This window comes from Elgaria multicarinata, chromosome 9 (genome assembly GCF_023053635.1).
Source record: "Elgaria multicarinata webbii isolate HBS135686 ecotype San Diego chromosome 9, rElgMul1.1.pri, whole genome shotgun sequence".
Taxonomy (NCBI): domain Eukaryota; kingdom Metazoa; phylum Chordata; class Lepidosauria; order Squamata; family Anguidae; genus Elgaria; species Elgaria multicarinata.
This window is the reverse complement of record NC_086179.1, coordinates 36,061,479-36,084,164: the sequence shown is the minus strand read 5'-3', so window position 1 is coordinate 36,084,164 and position 22,686 is coordinate 36,061,479. Positions and strand designations below refer to the sequence as shown.

The 22,686-nt window shown below is 43.2% G+C and overlaps 3 protein-coding genes across 3 annotated transcripts in view; 1 reads left to right on the top strand and 2 right to left on the bottom strand.

Moving 5' to 3' along the window:
• Window positions 1–22,686, bottom strand: part of TAB1 (TGF-beta activated kinase 1 (MAP3K7) binding protein 1) — a 228,068-nt gene that overhangs the window by 5,367 nt on the left and 200,015 nt on the right. The window lies entirely within an intron of this gene.
• On the top strand, window positions 2,601–10,492 carry RPS19BP1 (ribosomal protein S19 binding protein 1). Its single transcript, XM_063133553.1, has 4 exons — window positions 2,601–2,692; window positions 3,042–3,185; window positions 5,351–5,448; window positions 8,391–10,492. The coding sequence occupies exons 1-4, from the start codon at window positions 2,641–2,643 to the stop codon at window positions 8,529–8,531; spliced, it is 435 nt and encodes a 144-aa protein (XP_062989623.1). The 5' UTR covers window positions 2,601–2,640; the 3' UTR covers window positions 8,532–10,492.
• On the bottom strand, window positions 11,873–14,836 carry ATF4 (activating transcription factor 4). Its single transcript, XM_063133552.1, has 3 exons — window positions 14,626–14,836; window positions 13,000–13,314; window positions 11,873–12,808 (listed from the first exon to the last, which is right to left on the bottom strand). The coding sequence occupies exons 2-3, from the start codon at window positions 13,214–13,216 to the stop codon at window positions 11,961–11,963; spliced, it is 1,065 nt and encodes a 354-aa protein (XP_062989622.1). The 5' UTR covers window positions 13,217–13,314; window positions 14,626–14,836; the 3' UTR covers window positions 11,873–11,960.

Genomic DNA, 22,686 nt, shown 5'->3' with positions numbered 1-22,686 from the left:
GGTTGTGAAGAAGACAACAATAACACAATCACACTTCTCTTTATAATGTATGTATTATTGCATTCATATCCTGCCTTTTTTCCTCCAAGGAACCCAAGGCGGCATGCATAATCCTCCTCCTCTCCATTTTATCCTCACAACAACCTTGTTAGGTGGGTTGGGCTGAGAGTCTGTGACTGGCCCAATGTCACCCAGTGGCTTTCTCCTAATAAGTCATAGATTGGGACCTTCTCCACCCAGCCTGAGGCTTCCTATGTTGCAATTAGGCATGGGGAAAGGCTTTTGGTCCAAGTCTCATTGCAGCAGGAGTTGGGTGAAGAGGGTGGTCACAACTGGGAAGGGTTAACCGTCCTCTTCCCAGCTGTAACCCCCTATATTCCATCCACGCTGCAATTAGGCCTAATAATCAGGGGTGGGGGTAGAGGCACATGGGTGACCAGTCCACTGCCAGTGCTGGCCATGCTCACCTTGGGCTTTGGTTTGCCCATTGCTGCATTCAGTCCACTGACAGGTTCCCACCCACAGATGCAATGTGGCCCTCAGGTGCAGCCTTGAGTCTCTGTATTTGCTTCTTTTAAAATTTGTTTTAAGTGTTTTATTCTGTTTTTATCTTGTACACTGCTCTGAAATTTTTCAATGGGGAGCGGTATATAAATATTATAAATAAATAAATAAAGATTCCCAATCCCTGCTATATGTCATGCTTCAATTCTATTCAAATACTTACTGTCTGTAAGCCTACATTAATATTAGAAAATCAAAGAAAAGTTTGTTCAGTGTTTAAAAAAATGATGTGATAATCTTGTTTTTTGTTTTACAGGGGAATAGTAAGGCTCAAAAGGTGGAATTAGATTGCAAGAGGTTCACTAACAGTACAAGCCAGTATATGTCTACTCAGAAGTAAATCTCATTGAGTTCAATGGGACTTGCTCCCATGCAAGTGGGTATAGGATTACAGCCTAAGGCTACAAACCTATAACCATTTACACCCCACTGAATTTAATGGGAGTTACTGCCAAGTATAGGATTGCACTGTAAATGTCCAGATAGGTCCCACTTCAAATCATAGAATCATAGAATAGCAGAGTTGGAAGGGGCCTACAAGGCCATCGAGTCCAACCCCCTGCTCAATGCAGGAATCCACCCTAAAGCATCCCTGACAGATGGTTGTCCAGCTGCCTCTTGAATGCCTCTAGTGTGGGAGAGCCCACAACCTCCCTAGGTAACTGATTCCACCGTCAGACCATTTGAGATGGTCTGTTGCCTTAGCCCATCCCTCAAATGTAGAAGCAATTGAAAGCGTAATGCAGTGGAGGCTAGTGGCTCTGATGTCAGTGGGGCAGTGAATCTGCCCGGGTTTCAGTCAAAACCAGTTAGAACTCTGAAGGCGAGTTCTGACTCCAAAGCACCTTGGATAGCTTCTTTAGAGTTCTGATTGGTTCTGACTCCAACCACGGACATTAGAGACACCAACCTCCACTGGCATAATCCTATACCTGCCTGAAGAAGAAAGAATCCTATACCTGCCTGAAAGAAGAAACACCTTCCTGTATTCCATGGGATTTACTTCCTTATATGTGTGCTTTTAATTGCAACATTAGGCTGAAATCCTATACCGGTTTAACTGGGGGAAACCACCACTGAACACAATAGGATTTACTTCTGAATAGGCACAAATAGAGTAGTGCTATAAGTAGAACATTTCTCTTTTAGGACGGCACTTGAGAATTATTAAAAGCTTATAAAATTTATAAACTGGATGCGCTACCTCCTAATGGATATGGATAAATATGTGACTTAGCTGTTTGCCACAGCTGCCAAAAAGAAAAGATCAGAAAGAAATACATAGCAGAGATCAATTGTAAAGGAGATGATTGCATTTGACCATATCTGATTTACATCATATCACTTATGGATCAACGATGACACACTTTTTAATACTATTTGATATTTTTAAATTTTGTATATCAAGTGTTATATGAATTATGTCTATATGCATATGTTTAACTTCTTAAATTCTTTGTCTTTCCATATTTGTTGCTGATTGTACTGTTGTGTTGTTTGTTTGCAAAGGCCATTGGCCAAAAGCAATAAACTTGACTACTTATGACAGTGGTCATTTGTTTTGTCTGGATTGCATCGCCTGCATATCGGCTGATTAAAACCTTGATGAGTGAAATGCTTAGTTTTATTAGGAAAAAATCATTTCAAATTTTACCATTTTTAATTGATGATGTTAGGTTTTGTAAAGTTATTTTTATTGTGAGCTAAACTTCAGCTCATGAACGGAAGTTCAAAAGATGTTGCTAGCCCAAGAAATGAGGCTGAGAGAACAATCCTATAATATCTACTCGGAAGTAAGTCCCACGTAAGCGTGCATGGGCGTGCAGGCAGAATTACTCAGCCGCAACCACCCCTTTCTTTACTCCCCAACCCTGCATCTAAAGCGCAGGCTCAAGCGCAAGAAAAAAACTAAGCCCGAACGGAACTACGGGAAGTGTGGCGAAATTCAGAGCCCTCGAACACACCCGGAAGAGTGGCGGGACCAAACACGGAAGTGTGCCTAATCATAGAAAAGACCATAGAGCTGAAGCCGGAAAGAGTGTACTTCACGTGGGTGAGGAAAAGAGTGGAGAAAAGATGTCGGCTTCTTTACTAAGGAAGGGACTCGAGCTACTGGAGGCGACGGGAGGTAACGGAAAGCAGCGGGGTGGCTTTGAGAGAGGGACGAAATCCTTTCTCTCTTTTTATTCTAATTCGATTTTTTTGGACACAATCCTATGCACGTTTAATTAGAAAAAAGCCGTATAGCATGTCCCAACCATCCATGTTGGCTTTCTATCCGAACATCCATTGGATTGTGCTCTTAGTCTAATTAGGGTGCAATCCTATGCATGTTTAGACAGGGGTGGAGGAAAGTCCTACAACTCCTAGCATGCTTCCAAGGATGCTGGGAGTTGAATGGCTTTATTCCCTGTCTAAACGTGTACTGGATTGTACACTTCGTCATTCTCTTCCTCCTTTCTCTCTCTGCTGGATAGTATCCACTTCCCAGGCCAAGAGAGCAGCCACCACCGCCCAGGCCAACAAACAGTCGCTGAAAAGGACGAGAAAGAAGAAATTGTTCTCAGGGTCCAAAAGAGACAAAGCCACAGTCAAAGGCAAAGTCACCAAGTCTGCATTAGGTGAGAGTTATGGAACTGGAGCCCATTTTGTTGGAGTTTTGTTTTCCTTACTATCTGTATTGGTTCCTGCTGTGCGCTTGGCTTGTTCTTTTGTCTGAAATGTTGCCCTTCACTATACCTCTGTTTAATTTAATGAACGGATTACCAGTCTTCTGGCTTTGATATGTGGTTTTAGCAACCTCAGTCCACCTGAGCAACCCGACAAAAACAAGTCAGCTCATAAAAGAACCCAACTCAACTTAAGCCATCCTGCATGTTTCCTTGGGAGTAAGCCCCACTGAACACAGTGGTGCTTACATCTGAGGAAAAGCGCATAACTTTGCACCATAAGATGCAACTCTCATAAGATATTGTGGGATTGTCACTGCTGACCTCAGGCAAAACATTAACCGCATTTTATACTGCCGCCTGTGTGGTTTTGTAAACTGGTCTACTGAGCAAGATGTAGTGCAGCATTGGCAATCAACAATCCCACACTAGAGGCATTCAAGAGGCAGCTGGACAACCACCTGTCAGGGATGCTTTAGGGTGGATTCCTGCATTGAGCAGGGGGCTGGATTCGATGGCCTTGTAGGCCCCTTCCAACTCTGCTATTCTATGAATGTAGACTTTGCTTTGGGGGCTGTCAGACCCATAGACAATTCTGCTCATATCCAGCATACAACCAGACCCTAATACCTGTATTATTTGTTAGCGCATGTGCCAGGGCTTGGCTGTCCTTGAGCAAAGCAATTCATATCAGCAATAAATATGTGTCATCTCAGAAGTTGGGGATATGGAAATTCCATTTTAGTCCAATTGGTGCTGGTCTAAAACTTGTATTTCTAATATACAAGGTGAACTGTGATTGATATGTCAATATTCTGTAAGATTATATTTAATGTTTAAGCATCTATGTTTTGTATCTGTTCTTCAAAGGGTTACACTGTAGTCACTTACAGTGCAACTCTCTGCTTAGAAGTAGGTCCTAGGATTTACTCCAGGTTTGTGAGTATAAGGGAAGGGTGGCTGAAGGGACATAGGAGGCTTTGGACCTCCTCTGTGGGTGGAGAGGGAAGGTGGTGGGTAGAGGGGTCCATAGTGTGGCAGCAGAAACTCCACCTCCATTACTGACCTGCTGTGTTTCTCGGTTGGGTGGGGACAGAATAGGGTGTTCTGGGCCATGTCAGGTAGGTCGTGGGCCTTCGAGATGTTAGGACTTGTTTCCCCAAACTGCCCCCCAAACTACGCCAGCCCTGGAGCTGGCATAGTTAATTCCCACACATTCATTTCAGTGGAAAGGAAAACTTAAAATAAAAAATGACTGGCAAAAAAATTGGTGGAACATCACCTTTCTGCTCTAGCCATTGTGAGATAGTAAGGCTCTGGATATAATGGTAGCTCCAATGCAGATCTCTTCTCTCCCTGCCCCACTGCCTCCAGGTACTTAGTATTGCTCTGCCTATGACCCAAGTTGTCCCCATATTAACTATTGTGTAATTAGAATATTGTAGTGCTTCACTCCCTAGTCCAGTCTACCTGGCACTCTCCAGATGTGTTGACTTGCACACCCATCTGAAGAGGGTTGTAGGAGTTGTAGTCCAACGCTTCTGGAGGGCATCAGGTTGGGAATGGCTTCCCTTGTCTCTTAGGCTGGTCAACATACTACCGTATTTCTTCAATTATAAGACGCACACTAATTTCAGTACCACCAACAGAAAAAAAAACTCTAAAGCACACCCGCGATTCTAAGACGCACCCCATTTTTAGAGATGTTTATATGGGGAAAATAGTGTGTCTTAGAATCGAAGAAATTAGGTGATTAGCCCATTATAAGCCTAAAATGATTATTCATATTATAGATAATTTTGCTCTCTGCGTAGAGTTAACAAGCTTTCTGTTCTGCCTCATGAACAGTTCTAATTGGTCCAACGAAAGACCATCTTGCCAGATTTATCTGTAGCTTTTGGAGTATTGTTCACACTATACCATGGGATGGGTAAGAATACATTTTCTCATTCCCCGTCACAAGTAGCATCATTAATGGTAAACTCAATGCACGCAGAAAGTTTTGGGCTTAACAGCAATGTTAGATCCCACCCAAGCAGAATGTTCTCATACTCACCTTACTGTGTCTTTTAACCTATGCATAAACATACTTACACTTATTTTCTTATCTTTCCCAGAGGAGTATAGGAAATGTCAGGCTGTTGATCACTTTCAGGAGAACATGAAGTACATGACAAGTAGTCAATTCATTGCAGACAGCACTGTCACTGAAATGGTGAGCCTTCTATTCCATTCGTTAATAGCTTATGGCGGTAAATAGGTACCTTAGGGAGCTCCTCCTCCCCTATACTCCACCCCGCCGCTTAAGGTCTTTGGAGGGTCATCTGCTGCGACTGCTGAATGTGAGATTGTCAGTCACACGCCAGAGGACCTTTTCCTTTGCTGCCCCCTCAGCTGTGGAATGACCTGCTGGTTGAAAAGCATCTGCTGACTACTTTGGATGTCTTTAAGCAGGAATTAGACTCTGTTATTCTGACAAGCCTTCCCTTTTTTAGAATCTTATTACTGACCATTATATATTGTTTTTATGCTGGATGGTTTTATTGATTTATCTTTTAAAATTATTTTTAACATTTTTATGTTACCTATATTGTATTGTTCATTTTTATCTTGCTTAAATTGTTTTAACTTTGTATGCCTGCCTAGGGTATTTTGTAGATAGGCAAGGTATAAATTGAAATAATAATAATAATAATAATAATGATGATGATGATGAATCAATTGAAATGAGGCCTGAGAAAGTTAGACTATATGTCATTTCATTTCATTTATTGCATTTTTATACCGCCCAATAGCCAAAGCTCTCTGGGCTGTTTACAAAAATTAAAAACTACAACAATATTTAACAATGTACAAATCAACAATATCACAATAATATTAAAAAATATACTAAATACACGTGTACAGCAAAACAAACCAGGGGTAGGGGGAGCCTTCAGCAGGTGGAATAGCTCACCCTTGATGGTCCAGCATTTCTCCCCCAGAAGCAGCACCTCCCAACCTTCAGCTCCAGCCTTGCTTTAATGTCTCCCCGGGGGGTGGGGGGGAGCAGGTGGAATAGCTCACCCTTGATGGTCCGGCATCACGGACCATGGTCCGTGATGGTCCCAGTGTGTAGGGAAGAGACTCCATGTTCTTCCACATGTCTCAATCCCTACTTCCTTTTTGTTTACCATTCTTGCCAAAGTACGACAAATCCTCAACAAAGAGATGGTATTTTCAGATCTAAGTGTTTAATAGTGCTGTCCATTTGAAAGTAATCATTTAAATGTAAACTCCTGAGAGAGAGGATTCTCCTCTTACCCATTATATGGGTCCTTTGAACCCAAAGGAGATTATTTGTTATTTCCTAAATGCCTATGAAAACAGGAAACCAATATATTTTCCTAGGAAATAATTGGAAATATTAGTATGGGGATGTGTATTCTTTGCACTAAAAAAAACCCCTCGCAAATAGAAAGGTAACCAAATTCTACAATCTATGTAACTAACGCAAAAGCCTATGTCACCATAGGCATTAGTAGTCCTGCTTTTTTGCCCCTCAGTCTGCTCACCATAGGGGGCTCATGGATAATGCAAATGGGGCTCATGCATGGTGAACCCCCCTCTGAAATTTGCATGTGGTGTGGCTCCGTCACCTCCCTCACAAAGCAGATTCAGCTGAATTAGCTCCTGCTTCTTGTTCCCCACACAGGAAAGGCACGGAAGAGCAAAGCCAGCTCAGCCACGTCTCAACGGCTCTCCTTCTTGAGTGGGTGGGGCTCCAAGCTGGCCTGGCAAACCAAGTTTGGCCTATGGGCCAAGGTTCCCCATCCCTGATGTAGCTTCTGGCTCTGCTCCCCTCAGAGCCAATTGTGGCAAATGGGAGGTACTAGAGAGAGCAGGTGTTCTCTCTAGTACCTCTCCTGAGTCCAGCAGATGGTGATGCACCCATCTCCTATTCTGATCTTGCTCATCATAGGGAGAGGCATTAAATTCTCAATGACTAAAAAGACACTTGAGTGGACTGCACCATGTTGAAGGATCAGGGAGAGAAAAGAATTTGAGTTTTTGCAGTGTTGGGTAACGTTGAGACAAGATAAATTGTAAATGGTTCCAAAAGGCAGTCCCAGCAGCTCCTCCTCTAGCTTTTGACACTTCAGTGGGCATTGGCCATCCACTTGTAAGTCCACTTTGACGGCCACAAAGGGTAAAAATGTTTTTGTGATTTGTAAAACAAAAGCTTCTTTTCTCAGAATGCTGGATTTTGCACCCAGCACCAGATTCCATGGTGCTTGGGCAGAATCGTAAGAAATATTTATTCCTGGATCTCTCAGCATGTTCCTCCCACATCTGTCTGGCATTACTAACTGCCACTTGTCCCTCCGTCATTCTATTCACAGCCAGATTTCAGAGCACATTAAACAGAAATCCGATAGATTTAGGGACAGAGTCCAAATCCCTTTTGAAAACTGGGCCAATAATGGCTTTCTCTAGGTCTGTAGCAATGCAGAAAACAGACTTCCTGGACTAAATTGACATGACTTGCTCTTATCACAATCTAGTAGGGATGTGCTCTGCTTCTAATCAGACCGGCGAATTAGAAGCAGAGCGGGGGGCTTCGCCTGCCCTTAAGGCGGAGGCGAAGAGGATTGGGGGGCCGGCGGAGCGTGGCAAAGAGGATCGAGGTGAAGGCGGATCCTTCGCCTCGATCAGGAGCTCCGCCGGAAAGGTAAGTGGGGTTTACCGGGCCCTGTCGCTGTCGCCCATACACATCCCCACCCCACCCTCCTCTCCCTTACCTGCCTCCGTCCGCGGTCCTGGTTGAACCTCCCGCCCTCCTCTCCCGGCCTTACCTGGCGCCACTCTCCTCCACTGTGGAGCTCCAATTCGGAGCCGGAGCTCCGCAGCGAAGAGGAGTGGCGCGGAGCGGGCCGATCTGAAATTTTCAGATCGGCCCGCGGGGCAGAGCGGGGGGTCCGTGCACACCCCTACAATCTAGACTTCCTTGGCTGTGTTTTTTTAGCACTGGATACATTAGCTCCTGGTTCTTTCAGCAACATGTTCAGAAGTTTGGGATGGAATAAGTTGGATTGAGACTCGGTGGTCTTAAGTGGTTGTGCATCATTAGTATAGATGACGTGTAACTTTTTATTTCTCTTTATATTGTGTCTGAAGATTTTAACCCAAAACAGAGGGAGGAAAGCTAGAGACCACACTCAAGAGAAGGCAAAGAAGAAGCCGGAAGGCACTGTATTCACCGAGGAAGACTTCCAGAAATTTGAGAGAGAATATTTTGGGGGAGCTGGAGTAGTCTGACCAAAGAAACTGTGTCTCTCATTGTTACAGAGGAAACATCAAAGATCAGCGTATTTCCTTTCTGTAAGTGGTTGAAGCCACATTTACTGTAGGAAGCTGCAGCATCTTCACCGCTAACTTGTTCAGTCATTTCATGCGGAATGTTAGTCTGCTCTCCAAACAGAGAATCCTGATCTCTTTATCACAAAAAAAACATGATCCTCGTGATTTACCCACTTTGGACTTACAGCTCTGTCACTAAGATACTTCTGCTTTATGAATCTGGCTTGAAAGTCAGCCTCCACCCCACCCCTCCAGAAGTGATGGGTGTATCCATATTGACTTAAACTACTGGTTTCTGTAGGCATGGGAGAGAAATTGAATGCAGATGCTGGGACAAGGTGAAAAGTGGTGTTTAGGACTTGCACAGGATTGCTTTGCTGTGACAGACAGACCCTCTAGAAATAACTAATATGGAAATTATCTGTCTACCTCAGTCATCTATTATAAATAACAGCATGACACTAGCCAAAGTAGTGTGGAAGACAGAACTTCAAATTTCCACAACAGTACCATTAGGAAAACTGTAAATGGGAGTCTCATTTTATTTACTTGGCTTAAAAAAATAGTTTGCATATAGTTCCTTATTGTATCCTATGCAGTCATCTCTCAAAAGTATTGAGTTTCTGTAATATACATCAGGCTACGTTATCACTGCTTTTATTGGTAAATGAAAAGGATCTCTTGCGGACTATTTCTGCAATCATTGAGAGCTTAAGATGCCCTTGGTTGTTCACCATTGCCTATGCTTGCTAAGGCTGGAGGGAGGGTTTACAAGTTGTCTACCTCTGACTTAAAAATACCAGGAATCACTGAATGATCTGGGAACAGTTGATGCTGCAGTACTTCTGAAGATGAACAGGCACAAGTAGGTCTGATCAGAAAGTTGGAGAGGAGACTACTGAGCTCTCACATAGAAGTTGGATATAATGATTTTATTTAAAACACCATACACCCTGTTCTATTTCAGTAATAATTTAAAGCAGGAGTACTTGATGTGTTTGGGCAGAGCTGCTGGAGGTTACATGTCGGATGGTGGCTTATACAACTGCGTATTTATGCATTTCTTAAAAAGTATAGTAATAGAACTGTGTATTATTGATTAGAGTTGCTACACCAACACTGTGTTTTGCTCAAAGAAAAAAGATCCACGTCTTGAGACAGCCCAAAACTTTGCTCAGCTATTTGCTTTCTTCATGTCCTTCACCCCATCCCTTGCTAAGAGTAAGCTCACTATTAGAAAGTGTACCTCTGTATCTCTTTTGGTCAACCTGTTCATCTGCATAAGCGAAATTGAGTTCATGTGAATTTTAAGTGTGCCTCATAAAAGGGCCACACTTCTGTGTGGCAATATCTGAGGTTGGGTCCTGCATTGTTCAGGCAACCGAACGGCTACCACTGGTGGAACAGATTTTCCCTTGTCCTCTGCTTTCTACAGCATCCTGCACGCCCTCAGAATTCCTGGTTTGGAGGACATGTAGGGGGTTGCAAGGAGCCATAGAGGAAAGGGCCATTCTGCTGCTGGGATGTTGAATCTAACCCATTGTGTAATCAAGTCTTTTCCCACTTACATAATTCTACAAGATCTTCTCCATCCCCTTTTGATTAAAATATTCATTTTCTAATCAGTTTGGGGCCTAGCTACTCACTGGGCTAAATGTGCTTGCCCCAAAGATGGCAGAAGTATCAACCAGCCCTTTCACAGACATAGGGCAAGTTTGAAACCTCTTAAATGTTATTCTGCAGCTCAAGTGCTTAATACAAGGTTCACTTGCATAGAAGGAAGAGAAATATTTCCCCCCCCCTCCCTCAGTCACTCTAAAAAAATATTTAGAGGACATTATGTAACTGTTTTGTACCAGGTTTCTTGTCTTACTTTGCAAATGTATTTGGAATGGGAGTAAACTATTTTTTTATCCAAACTATGGTACTACTTTGCTATTGAAAACCAAATTTTCAGGATAGAATGACTTTGCAGCCCAAGTCCAGAAGACAAAAAGAATCTCCAGCATTGCAGAGCAGAGCATGGTCTGCGGGCGAAGATGAAATAAAAGCAGTTTCAAATATATTATGTCTATTACAGGGATAGGTAGAGATAAAACCATTTAGCAAATCAAAATTGCTAACATGTATTGGTCCCAGACACAAATATGCTTCATGGGATGATTTTCATTCAATTTACTACATACTTCATAAAAGTATTCAATTTCATCTAGTGAACATATTTAGCCTACATAGGTAAATTTTTAAACTCATCTTGTGTTATGCTAGCGACTAACTAGTGGTCTTGAAATTTGTAGGCATGTGGATGGTGAAGGAGTCCTTAATGGTTTGTATCCCAAGAAATGAGTAGAGGGGCTCAGGGAAAGCTGCTTCTAGTCCATTCCTTTTGTTTCTCTGGAACCAGGACATTAGCACAAAGGAAACACATGCCATACATACCAAGTTCAGTTGAGGGAAGCAGAGATACAAAGCTATTACCTTTTTCCTATGCTTCCCCACTAGGTCAGCCAGATGCTTTACTTCTGAACATCCCATTTTAGAAAGTAGCTGCCTAGCATATAAAAAAGTTTACTGCCAAGGAAAGCAGGTATATTAGCATTCTGATAACATATCACATCCTCACTGTGCTTCCTGCAGAGATTACTTGAAATTATCCCTGAGAGCAGATACAGAGTACTGATCTGTTAACATCCAAGGGCCATGATTGACAGGGAAGCTAAACACAACCCTGCCTTACTCTATTTCCCAACCTTCCTCTCAGCAAATAGCATAACTTGCCAGAGTACACAAGGCAGGTTTTAATTCCCTTCACTCATGCACTAGTGATAGTAAAATGTTTTGCACAAGGCCTGCAAAAGTAGGCTGTTGAATAAATCAGATTACAGCTTTTATCCAAAGTAGCAGCTGCTTGCTTCAGCACTTTTGTTAGCCATGTATAAGTGGCCATTTGCGCCAGCTATAGAACAGCGGGAGCCAGTAAGGCCCACTTTTAATGATTTATATCTGAACTATTAGTTGTATCTATATAATTTACAATTTAAATTCACCCAAACAAGCACCACCAGTAGTTTCCAAAACTTCAGATATGATGTAGAAAACTTCAAGTCATATCTTCCTCCTAGTTTTTGTATGGTGCTCCAGGCCTTGTAAAACAATTAAGTTATCCATCCTTGTCTTTTCCCAGAGTACTTCAGGCCTCTCAATTGTTTACGTTTTAAATTTGGTTACATTCAGGAAAGGAAGCTATTTTATGAATGCTTCAAAGAAAATCTCCACTCCATATATACACAACAAATGAATACTAGAAAATAATTTATTAAGCAGTAATACACAGCTGCTCGCACTAAGCTCTTATATACATGCTTGTGACATCTACTCTTGACTACCCTATTCTGGGACTTTAACCTTTTTACCCTTGGCCTTGCGGACCTCTTCGATCAGATCTTTCAAATACTGGATTTCTTTGCTCAGGGAATCTGCTTTTTCCATCAGGGCCTCGTTCTTCTGCTCAAGTTCTCTGCACTCTCCTGATAAGGCCTCTTGCTCTGCCCTTTTCTTCTGCCGATACCGTGTAGCTGCTGTTTTATTTTGCTCCATCTTTTTCAGTTTCTTGTCTATTCTCTTCTCTCCCTTCACCTTTAATGTCACTACCTTCTCTGCAGGGCGATCATAAGGTTTGGGCCGTACAGAACTATCATGCAGGGGTGTAACTGACTGGCCATCACTGAGGGAACTAACAGAAACAGGACTTTGCTTGGGTGACCCCAGGTATGATTCTGGGCTCATGCATATTCCACTATCATTGTCAGAGTGCGCTTCATCCTCCGGCTCACACTTAGGAATCACCACCAGTAAGATATGGGTTTCAGTTTTCCTGTCTCCTTCAAGAACATCTACTTCACTGCCTAGGTCTAAGCTTAAAGAATGGTCTGCAGTGGAAGTCAGTGACTCTGGGGAGAGGGGAAGCGGTAACGAAGGGGTCAGTGGGGCTGCCTGGTCTGCCCCAGGGGGAGATTTAGGGGAATGGATAGTTGGTTCTATTATCAGTGGAGTTTCTTTGTTGGGAATTTCTTGTATGGGAGGGTCAAACAGATCACTTGTGTCTTCCAATGTGGCCATGAGCTCATCTGGGGAGACGGTGGCTTCCAGGTCATCGATACACAACAGCGCATCGAAATCAAACTCCTTCAGATCCATCTTCTCCACCATCCAATCCATGCCAGAGAAGGCATCCTCTGTTACAGAAAAGAGAATTTATTCAGAAAATTAAACTTTGTCAATGAGGACAAGGATGTTATTTTTCTTCTGTTACTTTCCCCCTCCCTTTAATATCTTGATTAAGGATGCCACACATTTATTTTTATAGAACTGTAACTCCAGAAGGCATCCAACATTTCCAGAATATTAATTTGTGTCACTGTCTTACCCTGGCTGTTGTCTGTGGCATTATTCAAACTATCCACAGCCAGCCAATCGGAGGAGCCCACTTTAGCCTTGTCGCTGGAGAACCCATTCGAACTGAGGTTCTTGGCCACCTCCAGGTAGTCATCTAAGAGTCCCAAACCTTCCTCAGCCACCAAACACGGCTGGTTGAAGGGGGAAAGAAAATCCCCCAACAACATCTCTGTGTTTGAGAAGCTCATTTTGGCCAAGTTTTAGTACTTTGTCGTCAAAAACTGTAGACAAATAGATGGTGTCTTTGTCGATTACAGCAAAGCTGCTGTGTGGTGCCTTGAAAAACCTGGAAAAGTCAAAACAAAAATGGCTTATTGCAAAGTGATGGGCTGAATTCAGGTTATCCCCAAAATAGAAAAAGACAGACTGTACATGGTGGTCATTAACAGGTCCAGCTTTTACATTTTCTGAGCTACCATGAGGGTATCTGGATCCTATTCAAGGGATGCTTCTGAATACCAACAAGCTCTACTTGTACAACAGCGCCAACTAGGATTTGTTCTCACTTCTGTGAGGCAGCCTACTTGGTTTCCTCATAACCATATATGGTCAAAGCCACCGCTCCAGCTCCACCCACTGCCCTCCTCAGACTGATTCACGCATTCACCAGCAGCAACAGCTGCAGCCATTTCATGATCTCCCTGCTGTACGTGTCCCACCCTATGAATAGGCCGCCATTTTGTATCCTGCCACGTTTCCATTCAGGTTAATTAGACTAAATTTTGGGTATCTTTCAAATCAAAGTTGAGCAGCAGTAAAGAAGAGGTACCAAATAGTTTGAATTCATATCCAGTGATAAAAAAGGGAAACCTATCTCACAAATAGCTATACAGAAAAACTTCAAGTTAACAGGGAACTGTGTGATCTTTCTTAGTAGCTCAACATGGCTTCCAATCCAGAACACAGAGCAACCAGATATTTAAGTAAGGCAGCCACGTTTTCCATCTCCCAAACAGGGCTCCTGGGTCTTAAAACAGCTACAGACCAGTTAAAAAATTAGCATCTGAGCATTTCTCCATCAGTTTATCTGTGCTGGGAAAAACTTTACCAGATCAATTTCTGCCTGGCAAGCTGCTGCTAAAATGGGACCACGCTTCTGCTAAAAAGGAAGTCTAACAGGTCTACCTGAAATTTCATCCTTGCTCTATTTCTGCCCAGAAGAGAACACAGAGCTATCAATAGTTTAAATCCCAGGGAATCTTCTGAGGCACGAAGGGAAATCAGCCTGCCCTCTAATTAGCCTGGGAAACCCGACAGCTCATTAGATCATCAACTCCTTTTAGAAAATAGATCTGTTCTCTCCCCTCCCTCCCCCTCGCTCTGCAACCAGGAGTAGCGGGTCACCCTCTCCTTGACTCCCCCTTCCCCCCCTCCAAGTAGCCCTGCTTTTGTTTAGTTCATTATTTCCGCTTTACAGTTCCCTCTGGACACCCTTAAGGAGACTAGGCGCGTGAGGTAAAACTATAGCCAGTAATGTTAAAATGTAGGCACAGGGATCTCCACCCCTAAAGCTGCCCCCCACCCTATTGCCGCCTCTCCTTCCCCTACATTTGGTTTAATAGGCATTTTGCTCCCGCCCGCTCTCCGCGATACTTACGCCATGGTTGCAGACGCCTGGAGGTGCCGAGGCCGCGGCCGCTGTTGCTGCGCCTCTGCAATGGCCGGTGCCGCTTGCACTACCGCCCCTACCATGCCATGGCGGCGGCTGAGGTAGCCAAAATCACTCCTCGCTTAGTCGGTCAGAGCCGCGCCCGGAGAGCGGAACGCAACAACTAAAAGCTTCTACACTCGTTTTTTACAGTCAGACAATGAGGGCGGCGCCGACCGCGTTTTCTGTTTATATAGGCAACAAGATCCGGCAGGCCTCTCCTTTCAAAGATCAAGCACTCCAAAGGAATCCTTCCGCCTGTAGTCCCCAGAATTAAAAACGCTTCATATCAGCAACTTCATTCCTCCCACACGCCTCTCCAAGACTCTAAAGACCAAACGAATAGTTATGCGGGGCTTCGCATCGGGAACCGTTTAGTCCTACTCAAACGACCGCGGAAGGATTACACGCACTATACTGTGCTACTTCCCCCTAATACCGGTCTCCGGCGCTTCAATTAAGGTCAGGCCGCGTGACGCAGAAACGTCCGTCTGGTTTCCTATTGGCTTGCTGAGATTGTTGGGAAGCCGACCGGCTGAGTAGGTAGATTCCCGCACCCGAGAGAGCATGTGAACATGAACAAGTTGATTGGCTGGCAGTGCCGTGTTCACGTGGACTGCGAGCTACAATTGGTTGAGAAGGGCAAAGACGTTTATATATACGTAGGCTGTTGAGGAATGGGGTGGGGTTTATTTGAGTCGTTCACGCTCGTTAAAAATTCAGGCGCTTCAAGTCGCTGGAAGGGGCGACCTTCCTGCTGCAATTTCTTAAGGTGCCGTTGCCTTAAGGAAGGAGTGAGTGTGAGGAAGGAGCCGCTCCATCTTCTCTTCTTTGCCAAACATTTCTTTCCCACTCCTTCCTCCAGGTCCTCAGTAGAAAAGTGGCAGCTGAGCTCCACAGAGGAGAGTCAAATTCCAGAAATGTAGCTACGTTCTATTACCACAGAAAATGACCAGTTTTGAATGACATTCCACAGCCAGGTTGCATGTCCCTCTCCAGATCAGGCATTGTCATGTTGTGTGAACAAGACAAGTGTGGGTTATGGGAGGGTTAAACAACTTTCCAATAACTCTAAAACAGCCCATGTGTTAGATGGTTGACCAACCTACAGTCGCTGGGTTTGTACAGCAGGATAACCCCTTAGTTACATATTCACAATGGTGTCTGCAAGTGCTTTACCATGGGTTAAATAACCTAAGGTGGGCTGTTGTGTCTTGTGAACAGCCCCACAAAGGCAGCACCCCAAATACCATCCTCACTACCATTGGTTTCCTCTCCTATCATGACCACCAGCAATCTTTAGTTAGGGCTGGCAATTACTCCCCCAACCCCACTTCTGTTTTTGAGCGGGGACAGAGCAACTGTTTTATATCACCCAAATTGCAGTGCTAAATGGTTAATACGCATTTTGGGGAGATACATGATAATTATTACATTTATATGCCACTTTTTTCAGCTCTTGCAAGGAACACAAAGTGACTTACATAGTCTTCCTCCTCTCTTGTTTTATCTTCACAACAATCCTGTGAGGTAGGTTAGGCTGAGACAACTCCTAAGTGAGATTGCATATTCAAAATGGTGTACACAAACACCGTAGACTTACCATCGGTTTAACCTGGCCCAGTCACCCGTTAAGTATCGTGGCCAATGGGGGCTCAAACCAGGTCTCCTGAATTCAACACTCTAATCAGTACATCATCCTGGTGGCTGTCTGGCTCCTATTCCTGCCCGAAAGGAGTACCACTGCTCCAAGTAGTGGTAGAAGAACATGACAGCTGTGAGGGTTCCTGAGCATGCCATCTGCTGACATGAGATCTCTGTATGGTAACAGACAAAAACGCTGCTTCTCCTGTGGAATTCATCTACCATTTGTGGAGCTCAGCATAAGAGGGCTGGCTGTGAAAGTAGCAGCCATCTGATCCATTCACTTGCCTGTGCTCTCCCTCTGGATAGTATGGGGGTGAGAAATAAGCCCAAGGAGCCCATTCCACCCCATCATGCCCACCACCAAGAAGATAAGGACACTCCTCCTTCAAGGAACAGCCACTCAATGCTTCCTTTTGCTCTCTTCCTCCTTCCAGGTTGTTCTGCTAGGCCCAATCCTTCCTGCTGCGCTGCCCAAAGGATGAGGGTGGACTAGCAAGTAGAGCTTTCCAGATGGAGAGGACAAGCCTGCAGTTAGAGATAGCCGCAACTATCATTTGCTCAGTCCTTGCCAATGAGAGAAAGAAAGGCTAAATAATCTTGTGGAGGCAGAAGCTGCAGACTTTTCTCACTTCGTACTTTCTATCTCTCTGAGTGGCATGGCTGACAAGAAGGATTTGGTGCATTGGGTTGAATACTCGCCACTGCTCCACTACCCAGGAAGACAATTCAAATAAGTGAGAGAGGAGGTGGCTGCTCCTTCCATAATTAACCCTCTATGGTACACTGCCCAGAGGGAGGGGATGGGTGACCAAGAGGTAACTCCCTGCATTATTTCACTAAAGTCTAGAGACAGCACCATAGCCCCAAACATCTGCCTTCTCTTGCTGGAATGCCTTTCCGCCACCTCACAAGTGGGACAGCTCAGAGGAGGAAGCAACACTTCAGTGCATGTGTTTGTTCTAGGGGGTTCCTAGCCAGGGAAACTCCCCTCCCCACCCCTTTCCAAGCTCTGATACAGTACAGGATAGGGAAACTTTGTTGTTTACTTTTTTATTGCCTCTCTTTAACGGCTGCTGCTGATCGGCCATTTTGCCTTCAAAATAAAAGTAGCAATATTACACATACTTTTAAAAAAGCATACTTAACATAAATTTGACCTTTTGTTTTGGGCAATCCACCCGCATTCTGGCAGTGTTCTCTGCATGGATTCACAGATTTATTTTGCACCATGAGGAGATGGACACTTTTAAAAGACACCCCTGCTGATGTGAATTAGCATGCAAGACTGTGTTGTTTAGGCTGTGAATCAATAATAACAATTGTTTGCAACAACAAATAAAGATAGAGGGGCAGTCTTGGCTTTATTTTACCTTCGGGAGACCACTACCCAATGACACACAACTAGGGTGACCATATGGAAAGGAGGACAGGGCTCCTGTATCTTTAACAGTTGTACAGAAAAGGGAATTTCAGCAGGTGTTATTTGTATGCATGCAGCATCCTGGTGAAATTCCTTCTTCATCACAACAGTTAAAGCTGCAGGAACCCTGCCCTCTTTTGTATCTGGTCCCTCTAGTTAAGCTCCTGCAGCTTTAACTGTTGTGATGAAGAGGGAATTTCACCAGGTCCTGCATGCATACAAATTACACCTGCTGAAATTCCCTTTTCTATACAACTGCAAAAGATACAGGAACCCTGTCCTCCTTTTCATATGGTCACCCTACACCCAACTGATCCATGTGGAAAGGCATTCATGATACCAGGATCTAGGTTGGTCTACACTTTTCTCTCCCAATCCTGGAAAAAAAATATACTCCTATCTCACAAAATTAGGTAACAAGCTGCCATTTACACCAATGGAAAATTTCCCCTTAACCTTAATTGTTACATGAAAGGGGGCAATTGGGAGGTGGTCATTGCATGCAGGGATGAAAGTGACAGGGCTTTGGGGAAATTATTCTGAGAGTGGGTCCCATGGATCTGATCCAGACGTAGCAATGCCCCTGCCCAAGAAGCACAGGGCAGGGTACATGGAACAATCCCATTTTATTCTCCCAAAACCCCTTTGAAGTAGGCTAGCTTCAAGCTAATCCATCAAAGCTTCATGGTTGTGTAGGAAATTGAACTAGATTCTCTGCAGTCTAAGTCCCATAAACATTAGCCTGTCTTTTGTGTTCTGTCTTTTGTGACATTCCAGTTTTCCCCTCAAAGATGAAATAATATTGCCTCCACCAAGTCTAATCAAAATAGTTTGGAATTATAGCTGGGCAGCAAATTTGCATTGGGTGGCTAAGCAGCAGGTTGTTGACCTCTCTAGAAATTTCTGGCAGATATAATTACTACTGCTGGGAGTTGTGATCCAACACATCTCGAGGACACCAGGTTGAAGAAGGCTGACACTTGTTATATTGTTTGTGTGGGGTGCAATTTTTTGAAGATGGAGGCACGGTTGTTTTCACAAGAGTATATACCAGGGGTAGGCAACTTGGTGAGCCTACAGATATTTGGGACTATAACTTCCATAAGCATAGTCAATAGTGAAGGAGTATGGGAGTTGCGGTTCAAAGCATTTAAAGAGCATCAGGTTGCATGTCCTTGCTGTACACCACAACTTTTTGCAACTTTCTAATTTTGTCATACTATTAAGAATTTGTGTTAAAGTCAGACTGGTCCTAAACACTTTGGAGTTTCAAAATTAAGAAACTCGTAAATAAGTCTTCAAAGTTATCCTCTGGATCTTTTAGCCTGTCCACAGCTAACTAAAGCTGAGAATTTGCCAGAAGCCTAGCCAATTAAGCCCTATTGCTCATTAGAAATATTTAAACAATTTCTAAGGCACCTATATTTCCTGTCTAATAAATCCTACTCATCTTTGCTTCCCCTTAATGAGTTAAAACCTTCAACAGGATATAGAAAGAGGAACTTCATAGTCCAAGAGTGGAGAGGGAGGAAAAAAAATCACCAGATGGACACGTCAGCATCTGTGTATTTCATGGACAAATGAGAAGTTCTCCGTTTACCTCAAAAGTCAAACATTGTATTGACTAATGCAGGTCAACATGTTACAGTAATAGTTTTGAAACATACTGCTTAGAATACATCTGATTATGTAACAAAATATCAGATGTACTAGTGCATTGCATTGAATGCACATCTGACAGATTAATTAGATTTCCTACTATTGCTATTCCTACAAATTTAATCTGATTACTTGAAGACAAGTTGCATAAGGGTTCTACCACATATGTTCTAAAATGGATTTTACAAGGCCAAATCATATGCTTAGTTTTACACATGACCAAATTGACTTTGATTTACAAGTTTATCAGTGTTCGGCTTCATAGCTTTAACTAGGTTTGTATATATACAATGGATCCAAGAATGACCCCCCTCCAAAGAAAGCAAACCCATAGTTAGGGAACCCACAGGTGTACATTGGTAATACCTTGTTCATTTTACCTGTGCAGGTTTTCAAACACAGGAAGAAAAGCAATCAAGCCTTTATCACACCACTAAAGGCACTTCTGCAGAAAAATACTTGTAGGGGTAAGTGTGCCAGAATTTTCTGCTCAGGATTCTAAGAAACAAAAATAGTTTTGTCATTTGCTCTTCCACAAGGAAGAATCCACAAAAACACTTTAATAATGCAGAGAGCTTTTACTCCCCACCCACAAAACAAATATTTTTTTAAAAAAACCATTGAAGAGACTATTCAGTTCGTAATTCTGGATGCAGCTGCATGTGTGATTGGTTGGGCAATTGGGTGGATATAATCACAGAGTAGTGACTGGCTGGCATAAAATGTGCTATATCATTTCCCCCCTCCCACCCACACATTGCATTTTCTTTTAAGTGAAAATAAAAAGATGAAATGTAGATCTTACCCTCTTCCCTGCCAAGAGTTAATAAATCTCTCTGAAAGAGCTCATTGTGGATTTGGACAAAAGACCCAAGTGAGATAAGTAAACTGAACTGACTTGCCCTGTGTAACAAAGAAAATAAAGTCTTAGCATTTGTGCTGGTGAAAGATTCCAGACAGAAATTCCCTATCACCATGCCAAAATGAGTTAATTCAAAACCCTCAGCTTCAATACCTTTGTTATCTTCTGGTGTGTGTGTTTACACAGATATGAAACAACAATGTTTCTCTAATTAATTTGTCCCCGCAATATCCCTGCGTGGTTACCATTACTGCTATTTCACAGATGTTAAAGTGAGGCAGGAAGACAGTGAGTTGTCCCAGGCAATTGAGGAACTTTAACAAAGGCTCCCTAAGTCTAGGACCAATATTCGCCCTTCAAATTAACCAATTTTCTCCTCCCAATACCCACCCCCTACTGTCAGATACATAAACATGGAGTTTCTCTTGATATTTGCAAGACCCCTAAGTCTGATCTGATATGACATTTGAAATGCCAGAGAATACCGACATAGATGTGTCGTTCAGTATGCATCAGCCACAGAATTCAGTTTCTAAAACAGTCTTTCCCAACCGTATGTTCCCTTAGATGTATTCGTTTACAACTCCCATCATCACCTTTCAGTTTGGCCCTGCTGGGTGGGGATGATGAGAGTTGTAGTCAAACACACCAAGTTGGGAAAGGCTGCTCTAACGTCACAAAAGCTCCCACCACTGCACTAAACTGCTCCAGGCTAAAGCTGCCCTATGAGATCAAAGTAGGGAGTCCAATGGCAAATCTTCATGACCACTGTGACATCACAGGAGATCATCCACCAAACAGTGTCAGACAGAGTAGTCAGAGACAAGAATGCAGGGAAAGTTGTTGCCAATGTACTGCAAATCAGCCAGAGATCTACCAGTAGATCCAGATCTAACTTCTGCTCATTTTTGATATAGAACACATCATCCTTATCCGGAAGGAAGGAAGATCTGTGCCCTTCTCTGAACAGCTCTTTCTATTCATTCAGAAAACTTACCATAGGTCTAAAATGAGTTGCCATGGAAACAAGTCACAAGGCTATTGACACAGTTTTGTCAAGTCCAGTCATTACCCCAGTGCAACCAACAGATAGCCTTAGTCAAAGAAATCTGATAGGAAACCCATAACAATATAAAATCCACTGTTTCAAGCATAATCGGTTCAGACAGGCCTCTTAGGAGGCAAAAATAAATAGCTATGTGATAGTCTTTATATAAATTTGACATGGTAAATGGTTTAAATTGGCTTCTTTTTTCTTTTCTTTTTTGTAAAATAAACTTTGAAATGCAAGAAATGTAAAAGAAGTTAGAGGGTGGGAATAAGAAATTGAGAAGGGGAACTAACAAACAAAACAAGAAGATACACCTTTAATGGGCCATAAAAAATGTGGCATTACTGCTAACATAAACTATCTCTAGCACAATACCAATAGCACTTGCTGGCACGATGGGTTTCCCCAGAAAACCCATCATGCCAACAAGCGCTAATGCTGTTGCATAGGGATAGAATATGCTGGCACAATGCCACTTATGTTAGCAGTAGTGTTGCATTGGGATACTGTCCAATGTTTCTTAATACCAGTGGAAAATAGTAAAGGCTTCCAGAAAGGGCAGGGTATATAGAAGAAAGCAGTGTTGTGTGGGGAGAGAGAAATGTTATAATAACAGATCTGAAACTTAATTAACTCCTATGTGGAACAGACTCCAGCATAGGAAGGGAGAAACCCAATACTTGAGTACGTCAAGGCAGTCAGACCCTCTTCCCCTGACATTGACTTGTTTTATGGGATCCTCAGAGAACCACATTACATATATGTTTGTATGACTGTGTTTCTGCTGCTTCATAATCCCATCATGATCTGGGGGGAAAGGAACTAAGCCCAAGCTGCCACTGTGATGGTTCTGTGTGCATGATTTGGAGAGGACCCCGCATACAGCAGCTGGCTGCATGAATGCAAATGCAGATGGAGATGTCTGCACATTTACCTGAAGAAGAGGTAGTTGGTGTTGGGTGTGTAGAGAGGGCAGTGCAGAAAACAGAGTGACCCTGTTCAGACAACACACTAAGCCACAATGGTTAAGCATTTTGAGCTAAGCGTTATGGCTTAGCATGTTGTGTGAACCATTCTTAACCATGGTGACTACATAACCACGGTTTAAACACACTCACTGTTTGCTGCAAAAGGGTTGGCATCATAACCATGGTTTAGTGTGTTGTCTGAACAGGCCCAGTAAGTTTAGAAGAGGGGCCCAAATTCAAGAAGAAAACCAGTGTCAGATGAATGAACAGCCAAAACTGGCACAGAGGTTTGGACATGAGAACCAAACAAAAAACTAGATTAGTAACCAACTCATCACAGTGCACATGATGGATCTAATTTGCAGGACATTAACTGCCTCTCTTCATCATACTGTCCACTTTG